We start from the raw sequence: 24,338 nt of genomic DNA, 5'->3' as shown, positions 1-24,338 counted from the left end.
AAAAAGAAGACTTCGGGATCAAGTTCTGAGGTAGATGATGATTTCAAAGGTAGCAGAGGTTGGTTTGATAACTTTAAAAAAAGAACAGGAATTCATAGTGTGGTCAGACACGGAGAGGCAGCCAGTGCTGACAAAGCAGCAGCAGATAAATTTGTCAATAGCTTTACAAGAATTATAGAAGAAGGAGAATACCTACCTCAATGTCTTCAATTGTGATGAGACTGGGTTATTTTGGAAGAAAATGCCCAACAGGAAATTTATCACAAAAGAAGAAAAAACACTTCCTAGGCATAAACCAATTAATGATAGGTTAACATGCTTTTAGCAGCAAATGCAAGTGGAGACTGCAAGGTAAAAACCAATGTTAATCTACCACTCAGAGAATTCCCGAGCATTCAAAAAGTTCCATGTCTCTAAATCCAATCTCGGTGTTTTGTGAAAATCTAACAGCAAAGCTTGGGTCACAAGAATAGAATTTAGAGACTGGATTCGTGAAGTGTTTGGACCAACTGTCAAAGCCTATCTTGAGCAAAACAATCTGCCTCTAAAAGCCATTTTAACCTTGGATAATGCACCTGGCCATCCAATGGGCATAAAAGAGAAGCTACCAGAGGAATTAGATTTTATCAAGGTGATTTTTCTTCCTCCCAAGACTACATCTCTGATTTAACCTATGGATCAGCTGATAATTACAAATTTTAAAAAAACTTTACACAAGAGCACTTTTTACCAGGTGCTTTGAAATGTGTGAGGCTGCCAACATAACCCTAAGAAAATTTTGGAAGGAAGAATTCAACATTGTCATAGCAATTAGGCTAATTGTAAAGGCTTGGCAAGAAGTAACAATGAAATGTCGCAAAGCAGCATGGAGGAAACTGTGTCCTTCCTTTGGTAATGAAGAAACTTCAGATGAAGGACACAAATTGGTAAAGGATATTGTGGCAACTGCTCATGATCTTAACTTGGAAGTAGAGGAAGAAGATGTTGAAGAATTATTGGAGATGCATGACCGAGAACTGATTACTGACGAGCTAATCAGTAATCAGTTCACTTCACATTGCTGCCTGAAAAGAACTTTTCAAGCACAGCAATGTGAAGAAAAGGAAATGGAAATTTCATCTGAAGATGAGGATGGAGAGAAAGAACAAATTACGACTGCTGAAATCAAAAATGTTTTGGCAAAGTGGGAGGAAGTTCAAAATGTTGCTATGAAATGGAATCCAAACAAATCTGAGGTTATCAGAACTGTAGATCTATTTAATGAAAAGTCCATGCAGTTTTTCAGAAACATTTCAAAAAAGAGGCAGAAGCAAACAACTCTAGACATGTTTTTTTACATGTCCATTTGTCAAAAAACTCCGAAATGAGCCCAATTGTCCTTCTGGTGAAGATTGATAATTAAAAACTGTTTTCATGAACAATTTATTTTATTAATGTTAATTTTTTTGTAGCAAATACATATACACCCCAACTGTATAATAAATAAATGATATTTACCATATTTTTATGACATTTTAAATGAGTTTTATCTGCATTTTTAATATGTACTATGGTTGAGGGGAGGATCCAGAAAAATTAATCGATTTTCAATTAAATCTTATGGGGAATCGCGCCTTGGATAATGACAGTAATCCTGGAACAGATTACAGTCGTTAACCAAGGTACCGCTGTATTTATTAATTTATTTATATATTTGCTTGTAATATTTAATTTTATCATCAACAATCCAATACAATTCCCTTATTTTGTATAAAAAATAATAAAAATCCATCTTGTAGCACTTAGGAAGGCAAAGGATGCATATACTTACTTACGTGTGTAAGTAAGTATATGCATAGTGAGATGCGAGCTATTAGCGTGATGCAGCACTGTCCGTTGCGCAGTTCCACTGCTGTTTATATGCAGTTTGCACCAGTAGTAGAGCGTTCGTAGTGCTTATCATATTTACTCCGTCTCTTTAAATATTTGGACATTACAATTAAAGGATTTAATTGCAATGTCCATTCCTTTAATTACAGTTAAAGGAATGGATTTTATTTTTAAGTAATTTTGAATTATACTAAAGTGTATAATTTTATCGATAATAAACAATATTTTTTCATAAAACAAAACAAGAAGAATATATTTTATTTTTAAGTAATTTTGAATTATACCAAACTGTATAATTTTATAGATAATAAACAATATTTTTTCATGTTTAATTTTTTTTTAATTTTTACCATAATTTTGATATTTTATCCAAACACGTATACACTGTACTTACAGTGTGTATGTATATTTTAAAACTTACAGCACCCCCATGATTTCAAGCCACGTGCCACCACTGGTCTTTGCACAACTCTTGTGCAATGAAATTATAATACATTATTTCCATTCCTGTGGGATCTTTCAGGATCTAAGACTCAAATTATACAAGCATGTCAAGGGCCTAGTTAGTTTGGCTGAACATTGATTTAGCACAAGTGCTGATACTTGCCTCTGTGCTTATTGCCAAATTCTTATCCAGGTTGTGCAACAACACTCTATCCTCCTCCTCATGCACATCTATCCCTTCATCCAATATAGTGGTAGTACTGTAGACTATTTCACATATACAAAGACTAATAGATCTTGTTGAAGTGAGCACCCATTATTTGAATTACCTCATCTGTTTCTGATACTAGGACACTGTAACTATACTGCATTCAGTAGTTATTCTTCCACATTCATTCTTTCTTTTACTTGCTACATAATGATAAAAATCTTTTGGGTTGCTTTTATCCTGTGCAGCCAATTTCTTTTCATACTTGAATCTAGTTTTCTGTACAATACTCAACTTTTCTGGACTGAGCTTTATAAATTTCATGACTCCTCTCATGATATTTCTTCCACATGAATCTTCTTCTTTTGGATCTCTTTTTTAATGAGACTGCATATCCATTTCACTCCAATTCTATTTGTTCTTTGAAGTAGGGGAACAGTCAGATACTGCACAATGTAAATATCTTTTCAAAGCTTCCCATGCCCTGCAGATATCCTTCCCATTTAACAAATGACACCTTGGAAACCAAAGAGAGTATTCTCTTTGGTTTCCAAGATGTCATTAGCTGAACAGAAATATCAAGATATAGCAAGATATATGCTGAACAGATATATCTATTCAGCTATATGCTGAACAGATTTGTAGTTCAGCATATAACTTGTCCTGATGAAACATCCATATTATTATTATTTATTATTATTTCAAATGCCTCGAAGGAGTCCAAAGACTCATCAAAGGAGGGCACTTACTCGACAACTCTCACTCTTCATCACTTAATCCACCAACTACTACACTGAATCACTACTAACATCATCATCATTTACACCAATGCCCTATCTACTGCCCACAACCACCACCACTAGTATTTTTTGTTTGTACATTGCATGTGTTCTGATGGCCGATTTTTCTGTATGCGGGATGAAAAACCTGAGTTTCCGGGAGAAAAAAAACTCTGCTACCCCCATATGATATAGCTGGCTACTTCAGAGATCAGTGTGTCATGATCACTGTCACCAACTGGTGGCAAAACAGTCACATCCTTAACTGAAACACCTTCTGACACTACAATCAAATGTAAGATTGTTTGAACTTGAGTTACTTCTTTCACTTGTCGCTTGAGAAAGTTGTCATGCAACAGCTTAAAATTCTACTTCATTCTTATTGTGAGTTTTCTCTGCTACCGAATCAATATGAGGATAATTTAAGTCATCCATAATAATTACTTGTTTAGTATACTCATCACAGTAATTTGGCAGTGCATTTCTTCATCCACCAGTAACTGAACCTCCAGGTCTGTAGCAACAATCTTTCCATGTATCTTGCCCTGTTAGCTTCCATTTCACACATTATAGCCTTAAACTCAGTGCTACCCATGCTGATAACGTCCTGGAGGTAACCCAGGACGTTATCACCATTACTGATTTCATGTGTTTCTATTCTAAATGGACTCAAGTCATCTAATATCATTAGTAGTACTCTCTTTCCTATCTCTTCTTGTTATTCCTAAAAATACTATGTCCTCTGCACTCAATTCCAGTTACGACATCTGACTATTTTCACTAATGACAACAATTTTAGGCTACATTGTATTTACCAAAGCAACAAACTCAACCACTTCGTTTCTAATGATCCCAGTTGGGCAACTTTCTCTTTTTGCTCCACACACAAAAGCCAGAACACGAAGTGCAGTCGATCCATTCATCAGATTCATAACCTTGCTCACTGACATTTGTATTACTATTAAGTCCACAATTCCTAGCTGTATTTACATATACATCCTCAGCATTCCTCCCAAGATGATCTAGTTTTCCTGACCAGCTGCATTAAGTCTCATTCCAATAAATAATTTTTTAGGCACCTGATGCCAAATCCATTCAAGTGTAGGCTCCTATAGAAGTCTTTTCTACCAAAAAACCACACTCCACAAAAACTCACACCTATTTATTCTACACAGCTTGTATATTGCATTATTTGCTATCATTACCATCCTTAACCAGCATTGGGCAGATGAGGGTAATGTTATCTGTGAGAGCAACATGGATTTGTTAAGGGGCACTCTTGTTTTGATAATATGGTAGCCTTTTATAATAAAGTTACAAGAGCAGCAGATGAGGGAAAAGCATATACTGCCATTTTCTTGGACTTAGCGAAGGCATTTGACAGGGTGCCACATGATAAACTGATATTTAAGTTGCAGCACATGAGCTTGGATGTCAGGTTGGTCAACTGGATTCAGGATTGGCTGTCCAATAGGTATCAGAGAGTTGTGTATGGTGGGATAGTTTCAAGGAGGCATAGGGTTACAAGTGGGGTTCCACAGGGCTCAGTACTGGGACCTATATTGTTTAACCTTTATATCAATGACATTGTCAGTGGATTGCATGGGGATATTCAGTTGTTTGCAGATGATGTGAATCTAGGAAGAGTTATTAGTAATAGTGCAGATGTGCTCGCCTTGCAAGAGGATTTGAATAAGCTAGACAGATGGGTAAATGACTAGGGATGTCGGTTTAATGAAGCAAAATGTAAAGGCTTGAAGTTTGGGATCCATCGATGTGAGGATGCATACTCGATTGGAGGAACAATGCTGGAAGAAGTAGGGGAGACAAGAAATCGGGGGGGGGGGGATTGATAGAAAACTGAAATTCAGGGAGCATGTTGCAAAGGTGGTGGAGGTAACCCAGAGGATTGCTGCAATACTGAGAAAGATGCTGACCTGCAGAGATAAAAGAGTTATCATTCTGTTATATAAGACCCTGATCAGACCACACTTAGACTATTGTTCTCAAATTTGATCCCAAGGATTTGAAGGGGATAAATTAACTGTGGAAAGGGTACAGAGGCGGATAACGAAGATGGTTTCAGGACTGTACAAAGTCAGTTATGAGGATCGATTGAGGGAATGTGGACAGCAGAGTTTGGTGGATAGAAGAAGAGGTGATATTATTGAGTGAGTCTTTTAAACTGTTGAGAGGCAATTACAGGGTAGACATTGGGGAGTTCTTTCGCTTGGTGGAATGTTGGGAAGGAGCAATGACAAGCAGTCATCTCTGGAAGTTACAAAAGGAAACTGTGAGCAAGAGGGTGAGGAGTGGTTTCTTTGCATGGAGGGTGGTTAAACCATGGAATGCATTGCCTGATAGAGTGGTAAGAGTGAGACCGGTCAATTAGTTTAAGGAGTGGTATGACAGACCTTGTGTTTCGTAGAAGGGACCCCCCCTCCCAGCAATGAATCTTGATAGACTTTGTGTTTCTTAGGAAGGACCTCCTGCGATGAGTCTTTTGACTGCATGGTGGCCTGAATAATAATAATAATAATTACTATCATATCTCAGTAATAAGCTAACCATTTTAACTTTATCACTTTCTTTCTTGCTTCTTCCATCAAGCATTTCATTTCCTCTTTCATACTATATTTGTCAGTACTTTAATCGTCAATTCCAATTAGCACTACCATTTCTTTTTTTGTTTTACTATAGCCTTTGTTACATCCTTTATTTTAGCTCCTAGGAAGCTCAATGTAGTGACTCCTTTCTTCTTCATGTAGCTTCCTCAGTAAGAGGGTTCAGCACCATGTCCTTCCAGTTCTCTCTGTTGGTGGCTTTCTTTTTTGTTTCTGCATAGCCATGTGATCCTGTCCATGATCTTATATCTTCAAGCCATGTCCTTCATTTTTTGCCTCTTGATCCTTTTCCTATAATTTTAATATCCTCTGTCCTGCTGAACCTCTCAGTACATGTCCTGCCAATCTCATCTTTCTCTGGATTATTTCCTGTAGTAAAGATCTCTCTGTTCTCATTCTCTGTAGGACATATGTATTTGTCACATGTTCTGTCAATGAGATTTTCAGCTCTTCTATAGCACCACATTTTAAAGGCCATTATCTGTTGTCGCTTCTTGAATATCCAGGTCTCGCTTCCAAATATGAAAACTGGCCACACTAATGTTCTTATTATTCTTTTCTTTGTCTCGATACCTACAAAACTTCAGAGCAGATCTTTATTTTTTCAGAAGGCATCTTTAGCTATGGCTGTTCTTATTTTTATTTCTTTATCTTACTTTCCATCTGAAGTGAAGTAGGAGGCCTAAATATTTGCATTCTGTTGAATGTTCAATTTTCATATTGTTTATGAATATTTCTGGCTTAAATCTGTTTTCTTTGGAGATTTTCAGAAATTTGGTTTTTTTTGCATTTATATCTAATCCAAACTCTTTATTTTCTTCAATTGATGGCTGCAATGATTTGATTAATTTGTTTCTGTTTTCTGCAATTAGAATGGTATCATCAGAAAATCTAAGATTGTTGTATTTTATACCATTGATACTAATTCCTATACAGGTATCCCTTGCTTTACCCGGGATTTGATTAACGCGCCGAAATTAAAATACGTGTGTAGAGGCTTAAGTGCTGTGAGGACATCATGTTGGAGGCCTAATGGATTTTTTACAACACTCCAAAAGAATAAAAATAGAATTTAATACTTCCTATATTTCGTCCTAGTCACTAGGACATCTACAGGGATTACAAAAACAATTAATGTAACATATACACAAATAACAAACAATACTAAGCCCAACCACGTGGGTGACACTAAAGTCCTATCTAGGTAGAGCGCCCTCTAAGGGCAGTAGTAGGTGGCCTGGAATGTAAGGTGGGACCTTTGGTGATGAGTGTTTCCCAAATCTTCGGAAGCTTAATGCAACCGTATTTGTTGAGATTTGGTTGGTTTTTGAGAGCTGCTGCTGCTGCTTCTAAGAAAAGTCTCTCTTTCTTGAATTTGCTGTGGTGGAGCATGGTGGTTTTATTCCATGATACCGTGTGGGTGGTGTCTAAAACATGGTCAGCCAAGCCTGAATGGCCATAGTTGTGTTTGAAGATGTAAGACTTGCGTTCCTCTAGACGGATGGATGCTGATCTGCCTGTCTGTCCAAAGTACGCCAGCTTACAGGAACAGGGTACTTTGTAAACTCCAGGCAGAGAGAGAGGAGGGAGCTGATCTTTCATAGAACGTATATGGGTCGCAAGTTTTCGGTGGGGCTTATATGCTGTGTGTAGGTTGTACTGTTTTAGTATCTTGGCTATTTTTTCGGATGTGCCACGGATGTAGGGTATGGTGATGGCATTTTTAAAATCTTGTTGACGAGAAGGACGGAGAATGGGGGAGGAGTTGATTTTTTTTTTTTTTTTTGATACTGTGATCGCTGTAGCCATTGGAGAGGAAAGTGCTGTGTATGTCACACGCCTGCCTTCACCGTATACAGAAAACCCACACACACACACACGCAGATACATTCACAATCTCTCCCACCACCACCCTCTCAACAATATGGCATTATTAAAACTCTTACCAAGAGAGCCCACAATCTTTGTTCCAGTGGAACTGCCCTCACTACTGAGCTTAACCACATACACAGCACTTTCCTCTCCAATGGCTACAGCGATCACAGTATCGAAAAAATAATCAACTCCTCCCCCATTCCCCATCCTTCTCGTCAACAAGATTTTAAAAATGCCATCACCATACCCTACATCCGTAGCACATCCGAAAAAATAGCCAAGATACTAAAACAGTACAACCTACACACAGCATATAAGCCCCACCGAAAACTTGCTACCCTCATCCGTTCTGATAAGGGTAGATCAGCTCCCTCCTCTCTCTCTCTCTCTCTGCCTGGAGTTTACAAAGTACCCTGTTCCTGTAAGCTGGCGTACTTTGGACAGACAGGCAGATCAGCATCCATCCGTCTAGAGGAACATAAGTCTTACATCTTCAAACACAACTATGGCCATTCAGGCTTGGCTGACCATGTTTTGGACACCACCCACAGGGTATCATGGAAGAAAACCACCATGCTCCACCACAGCAAATTCAAGAAAGAGAGACTTTTCTTAGAAGCAGCAGCAGCTCTCAAAAACCAACCAAATCTCAACAAATACGGTTGCATTAAGCTTCCGAAGATTTGGGAAACACTCATCACCAAAGGTCCCACCTTACATTCCAGGCCACCTACTACTGCCCTTAGAGGGCACTCTACCTAGATAGGACTTTAGTGTCACCCACGTGGTTGGGCTTAGTACTGTTTGTTATTTGTGTATACGTTACATTAATTGTTTTTGTAATCCCCGTAGATGTCCTAGTGACTAGGACGAAATATAGGAAGTATTAAATTCTATTTTAATTCTTTTTGAGTGTTGTAAAAAATCCATTAAGCCTCCAACATGAGGCGGCGAAATTAATTGCGGCAATCCCTTGATATATGCAGCAAGAGTTTTGAATAATGCGCCTTTAACCCTGCAGAGTTTGCAGCTGATCTGACAGATACATGCAAAATGTTTAATATAAATATTTTTACACAATTCAGTGTATAGCTTGGAGGTCATGAGTAGCTGTGCATTCGTGCATTCATATGTTATGAGCGATATTCCGCACAGTCAGTTTGGTTTAACACATGAAAAAAGGTTTGTGATATTTGACAGTAAATTGTATCTGAGAGATATACCATGACCTCCGATGTCAGTATAGCATGGTTTAGTTTTTTTTTTTTTTTTTTTAATTCTTTGTTCAATAATTTCTAGATTGTAACTGAAAATAAATAAACCATCATGTATTACTGAAATAGAGAGCCAAAGGCTTATTTATCATACATGTACCCTAGGAAATGTGCTTTACATTATGGAAAATACTAAAGAAAGTGATCTGGAGCTTACTCCACCTTTACTACGAGTTGCCCATAAGGTTGCTTATGCTTGCATCCGCCGAAACTTTTAGTTTCTATATATTCGGCACGAAAATCTTGTAGTTTCTACATTCAGCTATGAAATAATGTTGGATTCAATATCCACTTAAGTTGTGCCATCATGCATTATATTTGCAGTGTTTTTTCTTTATGTTTTACTTGTTTGCTGAGGTCTGGAGAGTAATTTTGCTTATCAGAGAATTTATGCCGATAAAAAAAAACTAAAGCTGTTCAAACGACTCTTGATAACTTCTTTTGATAAAAAAATTGCAGTAAATAATGTAGGTACAAGTATTTATTAAACATTTACTTTGCATTCATTTTTTATCTTTCTAAAAGAGTACCATATAAAACGAATTATTAATACAGTAATCGATCATGGATGAATTGTAATTTTTACCATTGATTATTAGATTTGATTAACCTGATTTTGATATGCGCGGTAATATCAAGGGATTAATTAACTGTGTTAATCGAGGGATACCTGTATTTTGTTTTTCAATCTTTTCCATCACTGTCTCACTATAGATATTAAATAGATTTGGTGTAAGGATACAACCTTGTCTAACTCCTCTTTTTATTTTTACTACAGAAACCTCAGAGTTAAACAGCTGCATTTTCTGTTTGATGTAAATCATGTTTATAATCTTAAGTACATGATCTTCTATGTCTAATTTATCTAATATATATTGAACATTTTATTATGTTTTACCTGGTCAAAGGCCTTCTGAAAGTCTATGAAGTATATGTAAATGCTCCTATTTCTTTCACATGATCTTTCTATTAGTATTTTTAGTTCCAGAATAGCATTAATGGTTCCCATTCCTCTTCTGAAGCCTTTCTGTTGTTCGCTCAATTCACCGATTAAGGCTCTTTCAATTTCTTTGTTAACAATGGTTAAAATAATTTTAGATGCATGGGATATTAGGCTCACAGTTCTGTAATCCTCACAATTTTGCACATTATTTTTCTTTGGAATTGGTATGCAGACAGATGTTGTAAAAACTTCAGGTAATTCTATTGTTTTATAGATGTCCTGAATGGGTTCCACTAAATAATTATTATTGCCAGTCAACGTTTTCAGCAGCTCAGCCATGATATTATCACACCCAGGGGATTTATTATTAGGAAGATTTTTAATTAAGTGTTCTATCTCCTTTCTTGTCAGTAGAGTGGTATCTGTTGTTACATTTAACTTAAGGTGTCATGAATCATCTATCATATTACCATTATGATCACAGAGATCTGATAAGTACTCCACCCATCTTCCATTTATCTCTTCCTTATCAATGATTATGTTTCCATCTTTGTCCGTGATGTTATTAGACTGTGTATATTTCACTTTTCCATTAAGTTCTTTCACTTTCAGGAATGTTTCTCTGGTTTTGTTCCAATTTTGTAATTCTTCTATATCCAGTTTTCTGTTAATTATTGAATCACCATACCATATGACTTCTTTTTTCTTAGTTATTAATTGACTTACCTTATTATTAGTAGTAATCATCATCACTACCATTATTACTATTATTATCATTACTATTCATTGATAACTTATGACTTACCATGCTTTTCTTCCTGTTCTTTTTCTCTTCAGTTCTTTTTTCCTGTCATAGTTCTAGTAAATGTTTTTCTGCTTTCTTCAACTCCCTGATTGATTTTTGAATTATTTCCTTTAATTTTGAAATTTCATTTGTTAATTTTTCTTTTTATGTCAACAATATAAAGGTTTTCTTTACTGGGTTCCATGCTATCATTATCCTCAACTTTTTACACTGCTTTCTAGTTCTGCTGGATTTTGGTGCCATTTTTTAAAAACTATCTGAATTTAACAATATGTCTTAAAAGATATTAGCAAATGTGCTGAATACAATAAAAACAGTAAAAACCATAAAAATCACCTATTTCATATGTTATGGTGTTTAAGTCAGAAAATCAATTGAGAAAAGAAAAGAAAAAGCTGACATTATAAATTTTCCTATCATAAATGATAATGATTCTAACTTAATTTTACTGGAACAGACCACATGTAGATAGAAGATAACAAGTTACAACAAATCAGCACATTTGCGAAAGCTACTTGATACAGTCTTATGTTTTTAATCATGTAATTCTGTAAAATAGACTCCAAATCTTCATTTGCTTCAGCACAAACCAGGTTTCTTTAACTCAAACCTGGGCCATTGCACAATATGATTCTTTCTTTCTTTCCATGATTCAAGATGCTTACCACTAGTCCATTTTTTCAAAAATTCTTATTTACATTCTGTGTTTTTACTATTTTACTAGCAATCTGAAACAAAATCCTAATATCTCAGATTACCAGAATACTAGTTTTGTAGTCCTTTTTACACAAATTATGGACTCTACAACCGTGTCATAAACAATTATTTTACTTTCCCCAACGTTTCGACCTTCATTTTAAGGTCATCACCTGGAGTGTATATATATATATATATATATATACATGACAGAATGATCATTGACTCGGTTAACATACATAGTTTTATGAAAAAATTGAATGACTAGAACCGAGATTTAATTAATGTTTAGTGTTTTTTCTTTTATAATGTCACCTGAAGAAGGCTGTTACAGGCCGAAACTAGTAGTGTGTTTATATTAAAACCTTTTAAATTAAATCTCGGTTCTAGTCATTCAATTTTTTCATAAAACAATACACACACACACACACACACACACACACACACACACACACACACACACACACACACACACACACACACACACAGAGAGACACACACACAGAGAGAGAGACAAGTTAAATCACATTTCACATAGTATGCTGAAGAGACAATGATCAAATCAATTGTTATTCTACTGGCCTGACCTTAGTGAAAATAAAATAAAATTACAATAAATAAATGAAATAAAATAAATTAACTACATCAAAGCTATATTCTATTTAAGACAACATCAGAGAAACATTCTTTCATATAGATAGTTTTGTTACAGTAAAAATGATGTCCTAATTTAACATGACAATTGTTATATTAGATTTAGGATCCTGGATTATCTATGGTCCTATTTAAAATTAACTCTTAGGGAGAAAGGTTAAGTGGGTAGAATATGTACTTTCCATATGCTTGGAATTTTTAGACCATCATTATTATTAAGATTAATGTGATTGATAAGAATCTCACAGGACTCCTTAAAATTACGTACATACCATGTTTTGGCGTGATGTAAATAACATAAAAGCCTGTTATGTTGGAGGTTTAATGGATTTTTTACAACACTCAAAAAGAATTAAAATAGAATTTAATACTTCCTATATTTCGTCCTAGTCACTAGGACATCTACGGGGATTACAAAAACAATTAACGTAACATGCACACAAAAACTTACAATACTAAGCCCAACCACGTGGGTGACACTAAAGTCCTATCTAGGTGGAGCGCCCTCTAAGGGCGGTCGTAGGTGGCCTGGAATGTAAGGTGGGACCTCTGGTGATGAGTGTTTCCCAAATCTTCCGTAATAATGCAACCGTATTTATTTAGATTTGGTTGGTTTCTGAGAGCTGCTGCTGCTTCTAAGAAAAGTATCTCTTTCTTGAAGTTGCTGTGGTGGAGCATGGTGGTTTTCTTCCATGATACTCTGTGGGTGGTGTCCAACACATGGTCAGCCAAACCTAAATGGCCATAGTTGTGTTTAACGATGTACGACGTGTTCCTCCAGGCGGATGGATGTTGATCTGCCTGTCTGTCCAAAGTACGCAAGCTTGCAGGAACAGGGTACTTTGTAAACTCCAGGCAGAGAGAGAGAGGAGGGAGCTGATCTTTCATAGACCGGATAAGGGTAGCAAGTTTGCGGTAGGGCTTATATGCCGTGTGTAGGTTATACTTTTTTAGTATCTTGGCTATTTTTTTCCGAAATGCCATGGATGTAGGGTATGGTGATGGCATTTTTAAAATCTTGTTGACGAGAAGGATGGGGAATGGGGGAGGAATTGATTATTTTTTTGATACTGTGTTCGCTGTAGCCATTGGAGAGGAAAGTTTTGTGTATGTGGTTAAGCTCAGTAGTGAGGGCGGTTCCACTGGAACAAAGATTGTGGGCTCTCTTGGTAAGAGTTTTAATGATGCCATATTGTTGCGAGGGGTGGTGGTGGGAGAGTTTGTGAATGTATCTGCCTGTGTGTGTGGGTTTTCTGTATACAGTGAAGGCAAGTGTATCATTAGGCAGGCGTGTGACTAAGGTGTCTAGGAAGGGTAAACAACTGTTCTTTTCCTTTTACATAGTAAACTGGAATCTTGCTTGAATGTAGGCTATTGAGATGACTGAGGAAGAAGTCTAACGTGTCTGGGCCATGAGGCCAAATAGAGAACACATCATCTACATATCTTAGCCAGATAGACGGTTTGAGTGGGGCTGAGTCTAAGGCTCGTTTTTTGAAATCTTCCATATAGAAATTGGCAAGAGGGGGGTGAGAGGGGGGAACCCATGGCGGTTCCCTCTATCTGCTTGTAGATTTTGTTCTTCCAAGAGAAATACCCAGAGTTGATGGCAAAGGAAAAGAGATCTAAGATGTCAGAGGGAAAAACGTTTTCTAAGAGAGATAAAGTGTCAGTTAAGGGAATATTGGTAAACAATGAAGAGATATCAAAGCTTACTAATATGTCTGTATTATTCAAGGTTAAATTTTCTGTGAGGGCTTTAAAATGGGTCGAGCTTTTTATATAGGATGCGGAATTTCCGGTGAGGGGGGACAGAGAGTTGGCCAGCTGTTTAGACAGTCTGTAACAAGGTGCATTGGTGGCATCTACTATAGGCCTGAGTGGGGAAATGGGTTTGTGGATTTTTGATAAACCGTATATTCGGGGGGGGACAGGAGCGGAAAGGTTTAAGTTTTTTCGTGACGTCAGGGGGCCAGGAAGTTACTTTTTTAAGTAAGATTTTTAATTTCTTAACTTGTGTTTTTGTGGGGTCATGTTCTAGTGGGATGTTGGTAGTGCGATCGCGGAGGATAATGTTCATTTTACGATTGTATTCGCTGGTATTAAGAACGACTGTGGCATTACCCTTATCCGCTCTAGTGATGATGATACTTTTTTCTTTGCGTAGTTTCAGGAGAGCCATGCGTTGGGCATACGATAAGTTACTTTTTGGAGGCGAAGAGTGAGCGAGGATGTTGGCTGCGTCGAGTCTGATGTTGTTGGCTACCTCTGACAGTAAGCGACCGATCCCGCGTTCGACGTTAACCATTACATCGAGCACCGGAACTTCTTTCGGGGCGACGGCAAAATTACGGCCAAGGCAAAGGGTGCTGACGGCATCATCGTTGAGCCTTTTGGAAGAGAGGTTTATTACTGTCTGGAGTGGTTGAATTTGTGGGTTGGGTTTGTCTTTAACCAGGTTGCTGTATTTCTTGATGTGTTTGTTTTTTATTTTTTGAAATTCTCTCTGTGCGGAGGTTTCCGAAATGCCAGAGAGAATCGACCAAAGTTCAGGGTTAAGAACAGTGGAGAGCTCTGAATGTAGGGAGCCAATGGCGGCGTTCGTCACTGTGAGGGCGGCACGAGGGCGATTTGCTCGCATAGTAATGCCAGGCTTGCACGTTTATATATAATGAGTGCTTTTTTGGAATGGAAATTGATCTTCATTTTAATGCAGTTCAGTATCACTCTTGTATCCCGACATCTTTTTAAAAAGGGCAGCCCTATTTAGTTGTCTAGATAGTCGTAGTTTTGACTTACCATATTGCTTGGGTTTGCGTGCTAAATCTTCTCCATGGATGATTAGAATTCTTGTGTAGAGGCTTAAGTGCAGTGAGGACATTATGTTGGAGGTTTAATGGATTTTTTACAACACTCAAAAAGAATTAAAATAGAATTTAATACTTCCTATATTACGTCCTAGTCACTAGGACATCTACGGGGATTACAAAAACAATTAATGTAACATGCACACAAAAACTTACAATACTAAGCCCAACCACATGGGTGACACTAAAGTCCTATCTAGGTGGAGCGCCCTCTAAGGGCGGTCGTAGGTGGCCTGGAATGTAAGGTGGAACCTCTGGTGATGAGTGTTTCCCAAATCTTCAGAAGCTTAATGCAACCGTATTTATTTAGATTTGCTTGGTTTCTGAGAGCTGCTGCTGCTTCTAAGAAAAGTCTCTCTTTCTTGAATTTGCTGTGGTGGAGCATGGTGGTTTTCTTCCATGATACTCTGTGGGCGGTGTCCACCCACAAGCCGTACATCGCTAAACACAACTATGGCCATTCAGGCTTGGCTGACCATGTGTTGGACACCATCCACAGAGTATCATGGAAGAAAACCACCATACTCCACCACAGCAAATTCAAGAAAGAGAGACTTTTCTTAGAAGCAGCAGCAGCTCTCAGAAACCAACCAAATCTAAATAAATACGGTTGCATTAAGCTTCCGAAGATTTGGGAAACACTCATCACCAGAGGTCCAACCTTACATTCCAGGTCACCTACGACCGCCCTTAGAGGGCGTTCCACCTAGATAGGACTTTAGTGTCACCCACGTGGTTGGGCTTAGTATTGTAAGTTTTTGTGTGTATGTTACATTAATTGTTTTTGTAATCCCTGTAGATGTCCTAGTGACTAGGACGAAATATAGGAAGTATTAAATTCTATTATAATTCTTTTTGAGTGCCGTAAAAAAATCCATTAAACCTCCAACATAATGTCCTCACTACACTTAAGCCTCTACACAAGAATAAAAGCCTGTTGTTTACATCACATCAAAACATGGTATGAACGTAAACTTAAGGAAGCCTGTGAGATTCTTATCAATCACCCTAATCTTAACAATAATGATGGTCTAAAAATCCCAAGCATATGGAAGGCACATATTCTACCCACTTAACCTTTCTCCTTAAGAGTTAATTTTAAATAGGACCATAGGTAATCCAGAATCCTAAATCTAATATAACAATTGTCATGTTAAATTAGGACATCATTTTTATTGTAACAAAAACTATCTATATGAAGGAATGTTTCTCTGATGTTGTCATAAATAGAATATAGCTTTGATATAGTTGCTTTATTTTATTTCATTTATTTATTGTAATTTTATTTTATTTTCACTAGCGGTCAGGCTAGTAGAATAACCGTTGATCAAATCATTGTCTCTTCAGCATACTATGTGAAATGCAATTTGGCTTCTCTCTATCTCTCTCTCTATATATATATATATATATATGTATATACTCCAGATGATGACCCTAATATGAAGGTCAAAATGTCGGGAAATTAAAATAATTATTTATAACACTTTTGTAGAGTCCATAATTTGTGTAAAAAGAATGCTGATCACCGTGTAACACTAAAGGAAAGGACTAGTTTTGTAGTGATAGTGTTTTGTAGCTGCTATTATTCTCGTATGCCCTACTGAATGCTCTCTCTCTCTCTCTTACAATTTTTTTAACTGAGGAAAACCAATAAATCATGGTGCTGAGAACAAAATAGACCAATTTATTTCAAAAAAACATCTGATTCAGTGTTTTTTATTATTTTTTTCTGACATCACAGTGAATTGTGCATAACAACAAGAAAGCACAAATGTAAAAGTATCTAGACCTCTACAAAAAGAACAATTAATGTTATATTGAACTATTTTGTTTAAATAAATCAAACAAACATATTCCAATTATCATAATACAGATGAAACAGGGCTGAATCAATTAAGTCCGAGAGACAGCTTGTCATTTCTGAAGTGTGTATGTGTGTATTTTCATATATATTGATTTGTCAGCGAAGGGAAAAGGAAAAAATAGAAGCTTTCTACATGGAGGGGAAGGAGAAATATTCTGTTTGAAATCTCAGAAGAAAATGCCTGGAAGATAAGAATTAAAACCTGAATCTTTCCAACAACAGAACTGCAATCCCTGATTCAAAATCAGTAAAATTAGAGCTGAAAAATATATATATATACCAAATTTTACAAGCAAATTCAGTTTAAATTAAATGGATGAGAAACCATTTCACTTCTCAAGCATCAGTTAATAAACCTTAATACCTTGGATAGTTCCCATTTTTGAGTTTCTCATGCTGTACCAAGTTACTCGTTAATAGTGTTCTCCTACTGTGTTTAAAAAAAATAGTCCTTGTCAGAAGAAAATATTTATTCTTATTTAAATGTAAAAGTATAAAGAAAACCCTTATTTAGCTTTTCTTCTTTAAGAAGGCTCTATTCTATTAACGACTAAATCTCACCATGTCAATCATTCATTCACTAGGAGATAGGATCCTCCAAGTGAAAATTATGCTGCTCAGTGACAGAAGTATGAGAATCTAATCTTCAAGTAGTAAGTAAATATCAAAATATTAGATAGCTTCAAAATTTATGTCACTATATTATATTCACAATCGCACCTAAGCTTACAATCACACTTAAACTTGACATTAGAGTCAAGTTTAGCACATTAAGTATCAATCAATAAATCATACATTAAGTATCAATCAATAAATCATACATTAAGTATCAATCAATCATATGTATATTTAATATCTAATTTAATACCTAATAGATCTAATACAATGTGGAAGCCAAGGACCCAAACTTTCGCCGAGATGAAATTTAGACCATGATCCTAATAACATTTGATGATGTAAAGAAATGTAGTGTAGAGAATCTGGAAGTAGTGCAACACGTATTAAGTTGCAAAGATGAGTAGTTACATTCATCGTCATGTTCTGTCAAAATAAAAAAACACTAAAGCTCAGAAATGTATGATTTAAACATAGTTTTAAGTATTTAATAATTAACTTAAAAACATTTTTTTATGTGATTTCTACTCATATTAGTACCGTGAGTGGGGTAAAGTTTGTTTTTCTATTTTTTAATTCATTTTTGAATTTTATTTTTTTACATAGTCCAGAAACCCTGGCTCTAGAGATCATGGAACTTTTTCAAGCCACTTCAAACCTCCAACAAGTGGTCTCACACCAGGCAATCAAGTTCATCTCCTACCTAAAGACAATCACAAACATTCATGTCCATGGTAGAATTCAAACCTGTGACTTGTTAGTTGGAGAGTGGATACACTAACCACTTGGCCAACCAACCAGTTTCATCATGAAAGATCCTATTGCCACACATATGCAACTAATCATACCATGTTTAAAATGCAATTTCTGTATCAGCATTCACCATGCTCTCAGGCAATGCATTTCAATCATCTATCACTCTTCATGCAAAAAAAAAAAAAAAAACACTCTCACCTTGCACCGTTTTCAATACAGCTTCACATTAATTTGGTAATAATCCTTTACCAACTTACGAGTGTCTCAATCATATCCCTTCTCCTATCCATTAGATTCTGCAATTTCATTTCATCAATCTTTCTTCATACTCGACATTCAAAAGGTCAGAAACCACCTTAGTCAATTGTCTCTAGACCCTTTTCATTCATTTCAAAACCGTGATCAAATCTGTGCACAGCAATCCGGAGAGCATAATCACCTTACCTCAACACTATCAATGTATTCCATATCATTGCTTTAATCTGTTGTTCTGTCTTCACCATTTTAGCAGCATGTGTTTCTAAATTTTAGGACCTTATCCATCATTACCCACATATTCCTCATCTTCTCCATAATCTCTTAAGATATTCTCAATCGCATATTTGTTTCCTGAATTTTAAAACCATACTTGTTTGCAACAGTGAAGTGACAACTACACTCATTTGTTCATTCAATCTATTCAAAGCTATTCAAGTCCTCTTGTAAAACCACATGATCTTCTCTACTCCTCATACTTCCTCTCAACTATGTATCATCTATAAATAAATGCATATCATCATTCAGACTTTTACCAATATCACTAATGTACAGGTTAAAAGAGCAATTATCCCAAAAAAGATCAGATCCTTGGGACACACTAGTGACTTTCCTCTTTTGGGATACTGTTCCCCTCCATACACAACTTACTGATACTTATCAGACAGAAAATCTCTAAACCAGGACACTAATTATCCAATCCCATCTGTTCCAATTATTTACCATCTTGTTAAGTGGCAATATATCAAAGTCTTTTGCTAAACTTGAATATGCTGCATATTCATTTTTAATTCAAAGCGTTTTCATTTTAATGTATTTGTCAACTATTTAGTCACTATTTATAGTGTGATCACCATTTAAGTCTTGAGCAGGATAAAATTAAATTACATATTGAAAAGAAGCACATGTAAGAAAGTTTTAAAGTAAATAAAAGTTGAGCAGCTCTCAGATGTGAACTATAGATTAAAATACACAAACATTATTCAAGAAAAAATAAGAGCTTCAGGACAGAAACCAAACCAAACCATGGAGATTCAGTGGAAAGCTCTGAAGAAAACATTGATTGATTCAGCCAGGGAGGCATGTGGTGAGGTTGTCTGCAAGGACAGAAAAATCAGAAATACGTGGTGGACACAGGAAGTTAAAGAGGTTGTGAAGGAAAAGAAGAAAAAAATATCGAATGTTCCTGGTGAATGGTCAGCATCTGCTCATAGAGAATACAGAGACAAATGTAAGAAAGCTAAACACTGTGTAAAACTAGTAAACAAAAGTCATGGGAAGACTTTGGTAAGAACATTGAAATTAAATATTAGGAAGGGACAAAATGTTCTGGAGGCTGTTGAAAAAGCTCAGAAATGGAGGAAAAAGCTGTAAAAGGAATTAGAGATTAAAAAGGTAACATGAAAACTGGAGAAAAAGATATCCTTGATGTATGAAGTAATTACTTCAAAAATTTACTAAATGAAACAAGCAGTGACAGCACAGTGCTAAAAAACACTCAACAGACAGGCAATCAGAGGTATTTCCCTACTGAGTGTTCCAGGTAACATTTACACAAGTATACTTGAAAAATAGTTGAGAAGGATTGTGGATGTGAAGCTTGGTGAAAAACAAGCTGGATTCTGGCCAAATAGAGGTTGTTAAGATCAGATTTTCACTTTACGACAAATAGTTGAGAAATCGTGGGAATATAACAAAGATCTGTATTTAAGTTTTGTAGATGAAGAAAAGGCATACAACAAGGTGCCAAGACAGAAGCTATTCAAAATGCTAGTTATATGGTGTCAATTGGGCATTATATCAAGCAACATGTAGTCTTCATTTGAGTTGTAAGTCAGCAATTAGAACTGAAGGAAGTAGATGAAGATGGTTTGATATTAAATCTGGTGTCAGACAAGCATGTACATTATCCTTTCTGATATTCATTATCTCCATGGATTGCATTATGAAGGAAAGTGATATTAAACCTAATATCAAAATTGGAGATGTTAATTTCAGCTCTTTACTTTATGCAGACAATGTTATACTTTTAAATCCAGTACAAGTCTGCAAGATTCCCTGACTAAATTGAATAACTGCTGTAATAAATTTGGTATGAAAATCAGCAATAACAAGACAAAAACAATGAAAATAAGCAAAAACATTTAAAATATCAATGGCAACGTGAAGGAATCTATAGAACAAGCAGTGGCATATTTAGGTATAGGCTGTATAGGCCTGGGCCTAAAGCGGAAAATTTTGAGGGGCAGCGAAACTTTCCAGGCTTTCATTTTTATAATTATAACATGTTCCTTATATTTATCGGTCCAAAATTCTGTGCAGAAATTTAGAAATTCTTCAAATTTCAATTCAGTGTTTAATTAATTTTTTTTTTTTAGTATCTGCATTTAAGTGTTTCAAAATCTTATATGCATGTGTCTTATTTTATATAAATCATGTTCTAAATTAGAAACAAATTTGTTCCATAATTCTCTATGTCTTTTTCTGACTTCTCTTTTAGATATGGCGCTTATTCTTTTATATTCTATTTCATCTTCTAATCTTTTGCTGCTTAACCATTTGTGATAGGCTTCTTTTTTCTTTTTGATTATTTCTTTGATTGTATCATCCCAGATCTTCAGTTTTTTTCCTTTTATTGAATATTTTGGTCTTTCCTAAGCTTTCATTTGCTGCTGCATTTAGTATCATTTTTATATTAAGCCATTCTATTTCTATTTCTTCATTTTGTTTTATTTTATCTAGATATTGGTTGATTCTTTGTTCATATAGCCATTGTACATTTATGTCATTCAATAGTCTAGTTTTATAAGCAAATGTTTCAAATTTTCTTTCTGTTCTTGTTACTTGTAGCCATTTAGGTGGTAATCTTAATTTTATTTTAAGAAGGAAGTGGTCACTGCTTATTTCATATCCTCTGTGAACTCTAACATCTAGTGAAAATTTTGATGTCTTTTCATTTAATATAAAATAATTTAATATTGATTTCCATCCTTTTGCTGCCCAAGTATATTTATGTATGTCTTTATGTTTATAGAAGGAATTCATTATTTTTATGTTATTATAAACTACAAAGTCAATCAATTTTTTACCATTCCTGTTTAGAGTACGTTCTCCATGTATTCCTATATTATTATTATTAATTGTTGTGTTTCCAATTCTTGCATTTAAGTCTCCTGCTAAAATTACGTAACTATTTTTATTCATTTTATTATATATGTTTTGTAGCTGATTATAAAAATCAATATTATCCTGTTCTCTTCCTTCTTCTGGGGCATATAAACCAATTATTGTTAAATAGCCCTATCTATTTTGATTCTAGCTTCTATTATTCTTTCATTCCATAATTTATAAGGTTTTAACTATGAATCCAAATCATGACTCCTGCTTGTGCCCTTTGGTCTCTGTCAACTCCACTGTACATCACATTAAAATTTTCGGTTCTCATAGTTCCTTTTAATTTCTTTTTTGTTTCAGTGATTACCACTATTTTAAAATTTCTTTCGTTTAATAGTTGCTCTAATTCTATTTCTTTATATGCTATTCTCTTACATTCCAGTTTGCTATGTGTATTATATTTTGTCATTTCCATTTTTGTTTTACCTTTTCCATTCCAAGGTTGTTTTCCATAGATTAAATCCAATTATCTTTTTCAGTCAGCTTACAAGTAGAATTATGTTCTCCATGTCAGGGGCTAGCCTGATGATGGAATAGTTCCATGGTAGGGCTGCTACCTTAAGGCTTCTGAACTAGTCTTCTTCTGAATTTAAAAAGGCCAAAAAATAATAAGAGATTTTCTTGTTTACTCTCCCCCAGAAGATTTTCTGTGTGCCTTGTCGCCTTTTTGGTGGAGTGGGAGCTGACCATAGTCACTTTGTCAGTGGATTTAATGACTGAAAAAATGCAGAAGCATGAGTGAGTCATCACAAGAAAGCAACTAGTCATATGAAGTGTCTGATAGCCCTGAAACACAAAGCAAATCTTGCAGGGAGAATTGACTTACAAATAACTCAGCAACTGGAAGAAGAAATTAAGTACTTCAAGGTGGTGTTAAAACGAGTAGTTGCAGTAGTAAAAATATTGGTCAGTAGAGGACTTGCTTTGAGGGGAAAGGGTGACATTTTTGGTTCTGTAAATAATGGAAATGTAATGATGTGTCTAGAGTTAATTAGTGAATTTGATCCCTCTCTTGTTGAGCACATTGTCAAAAGCAGGAAAAAAGGAAAAGGTTTCGTTTCCTATCTTTCCTTTGCCACATGAGGAATTTATTAAAATAATGAGAGAGAAAGTAATCAAATTTATTGTGGAAGAATTTAAAATAGCTAAGTACTATTCCATAACTGTTGATTCAACACCAGACTAGTCTCATGTTGATCAGTTGTCCTTCATTGTACGATATGTGAAAGAACATGGAACTCCTGTGAAGAGTGTGTTTCATGCGTTTCATTCCTAATGTAAGTCACAAATCTGAAGAGTTACAAGAGGCAGTTTTGACTTCACTAAACGAGCTTAAAATTGATGTAGCAAATTGCAGAGGGCAGGCATATGATAATGCTAGTAACATGTCAGGCAAGTACACAGAACCGTAAACAAGTGCGCTGAACATTCAAATCCATTGGCAGAATTCACACCGTGCGCTGGACATTCTCTGTCTCCAATTGGCACTTGCGCTGCCCAATCCTGTCAGTACTCTTCCACATTTTTTGATGTCCTTCAGAAACTGTATGTATTTTTCATATCTTCAACACATCAGTGGAGTGTTCTAAGAAAACACCTGGAAACTTCTGCAAAAGTAATCAAACGTCCTTCATCTACTCATTGGTCAGCTCGCCCTGATGCCTGTCGGAGTCTTCATGAGGGATGGAAGGAAATAATTTCCACTTTGTCCAATTATGGGGTGATATTCTCGCAAGAATGAATGCCACAAGCAAGAAATTACAAAGTGTAAACATTGATACGGGAACTGCATGGGCCCCGCAAAGAATATTTCAAAGAACTAGAGTTACTCTATGAATCCTATGAAGAACAGGGCAAGAAACTTAGTGGAGTTGACTTGTATGAGGAAGAAAAAAAGAGGAAGAAAAAGCCCACCGGGTTTTTTGCAGATGAAAGTAAAGAAAATGAGTACAATCCATCGGTCAGTTTCAAAACTGACACTTATGACACAATTTTGCACAGTCTTTCATTCGAAATGAATTGAAGAAAAGTGTTCTATGAAAACCTCTCGAAGGAGTTCGGTTTCTCACAACAATGCATGTGATATGTGAAAAGGACGTCATAAAAGGGGCAAAAAAAACTTGAAGCCCACTTTTTGACTGATATTCAACTTGAATTTGTAAATGAATGATGCACTTCAGAGTGTACCTGAAATCAAGTGGCCTAGAAATAAATACATTCCTACAACTTTCACAGAAAATTTGACAGGAAGCCCTATAGTGTATATATATCCCAATCTGGACACTGCTGTTACGATTTTTCTGTGTAAGATGGCAACAAATTGCTGAGCTGAATGATCGTTTTCCGCACTCAAAAGGTTGAAGGACTACCATAGAACAATTATGACAGAAGAAAGGCTCAGCAACTTGGCAGTTCTACAAATTGAGAACGATATGACAAGGACACTGGACTACGAGGACGTGATAAATAACTTCGCCGAGCGAGGGGCAAGACATAGAATATCTAAGACATTTTGGGCGAGTCATAATATATATATATATATATATATATTTATATTACGAATTTACGATATAAATAGGTTATGCATGTAAATCAACATGCTCATTAAATATGAGGGGCGGCACTTTTTGCGGGCC

The 24,338-nt window shown here is 35.8% G+C and overlaps 1 protein-coding gene across 2 annotated transcripts in view; it reads right to left on the bottom strand.

Annotated features, from left to right (window-relative positions):
- Positions 1-24,338, bottom strand: part of Sec5 (exocyst complex component secretory 5) — a 584,315-nt gene that overhangs the window by 240,885 nt on the left and 319,092 nt on the right. For both annotated transcript variants that reach the window (XM_090401446.1, XM_090401447.1), the window contains exon 14: positions 17,771-17,943. In XM_090401446.1, coding sequence (XP_090257572.1) covers positions 17,771-17,943 — 173 coding nt within the window. The remainder of the gene's footprint in view (positions 1-17,770; positions 17,944-24,338) is intronic.

This window comes from Typopeltis vanoorti, chromosome 12 (assembly GCF_054136105.1).
Source record: "Typopeltis vanoorti isolate ZY-2024b chromosome 12, IOZ_Tvanoo_1.0, whole genome shotgun sequence".
Lineage (NCBI taxonomy): Eukaryota > Metazoa > Arthropoda > Arachnida > Uropygi > Thelyphonidae > Typopeltis > Typopeltis vanoorti.
Note: the sequence above shows the minus strand (reverse complement) of the source record. Positions and strands in the feature narration are given on the sequence as shown.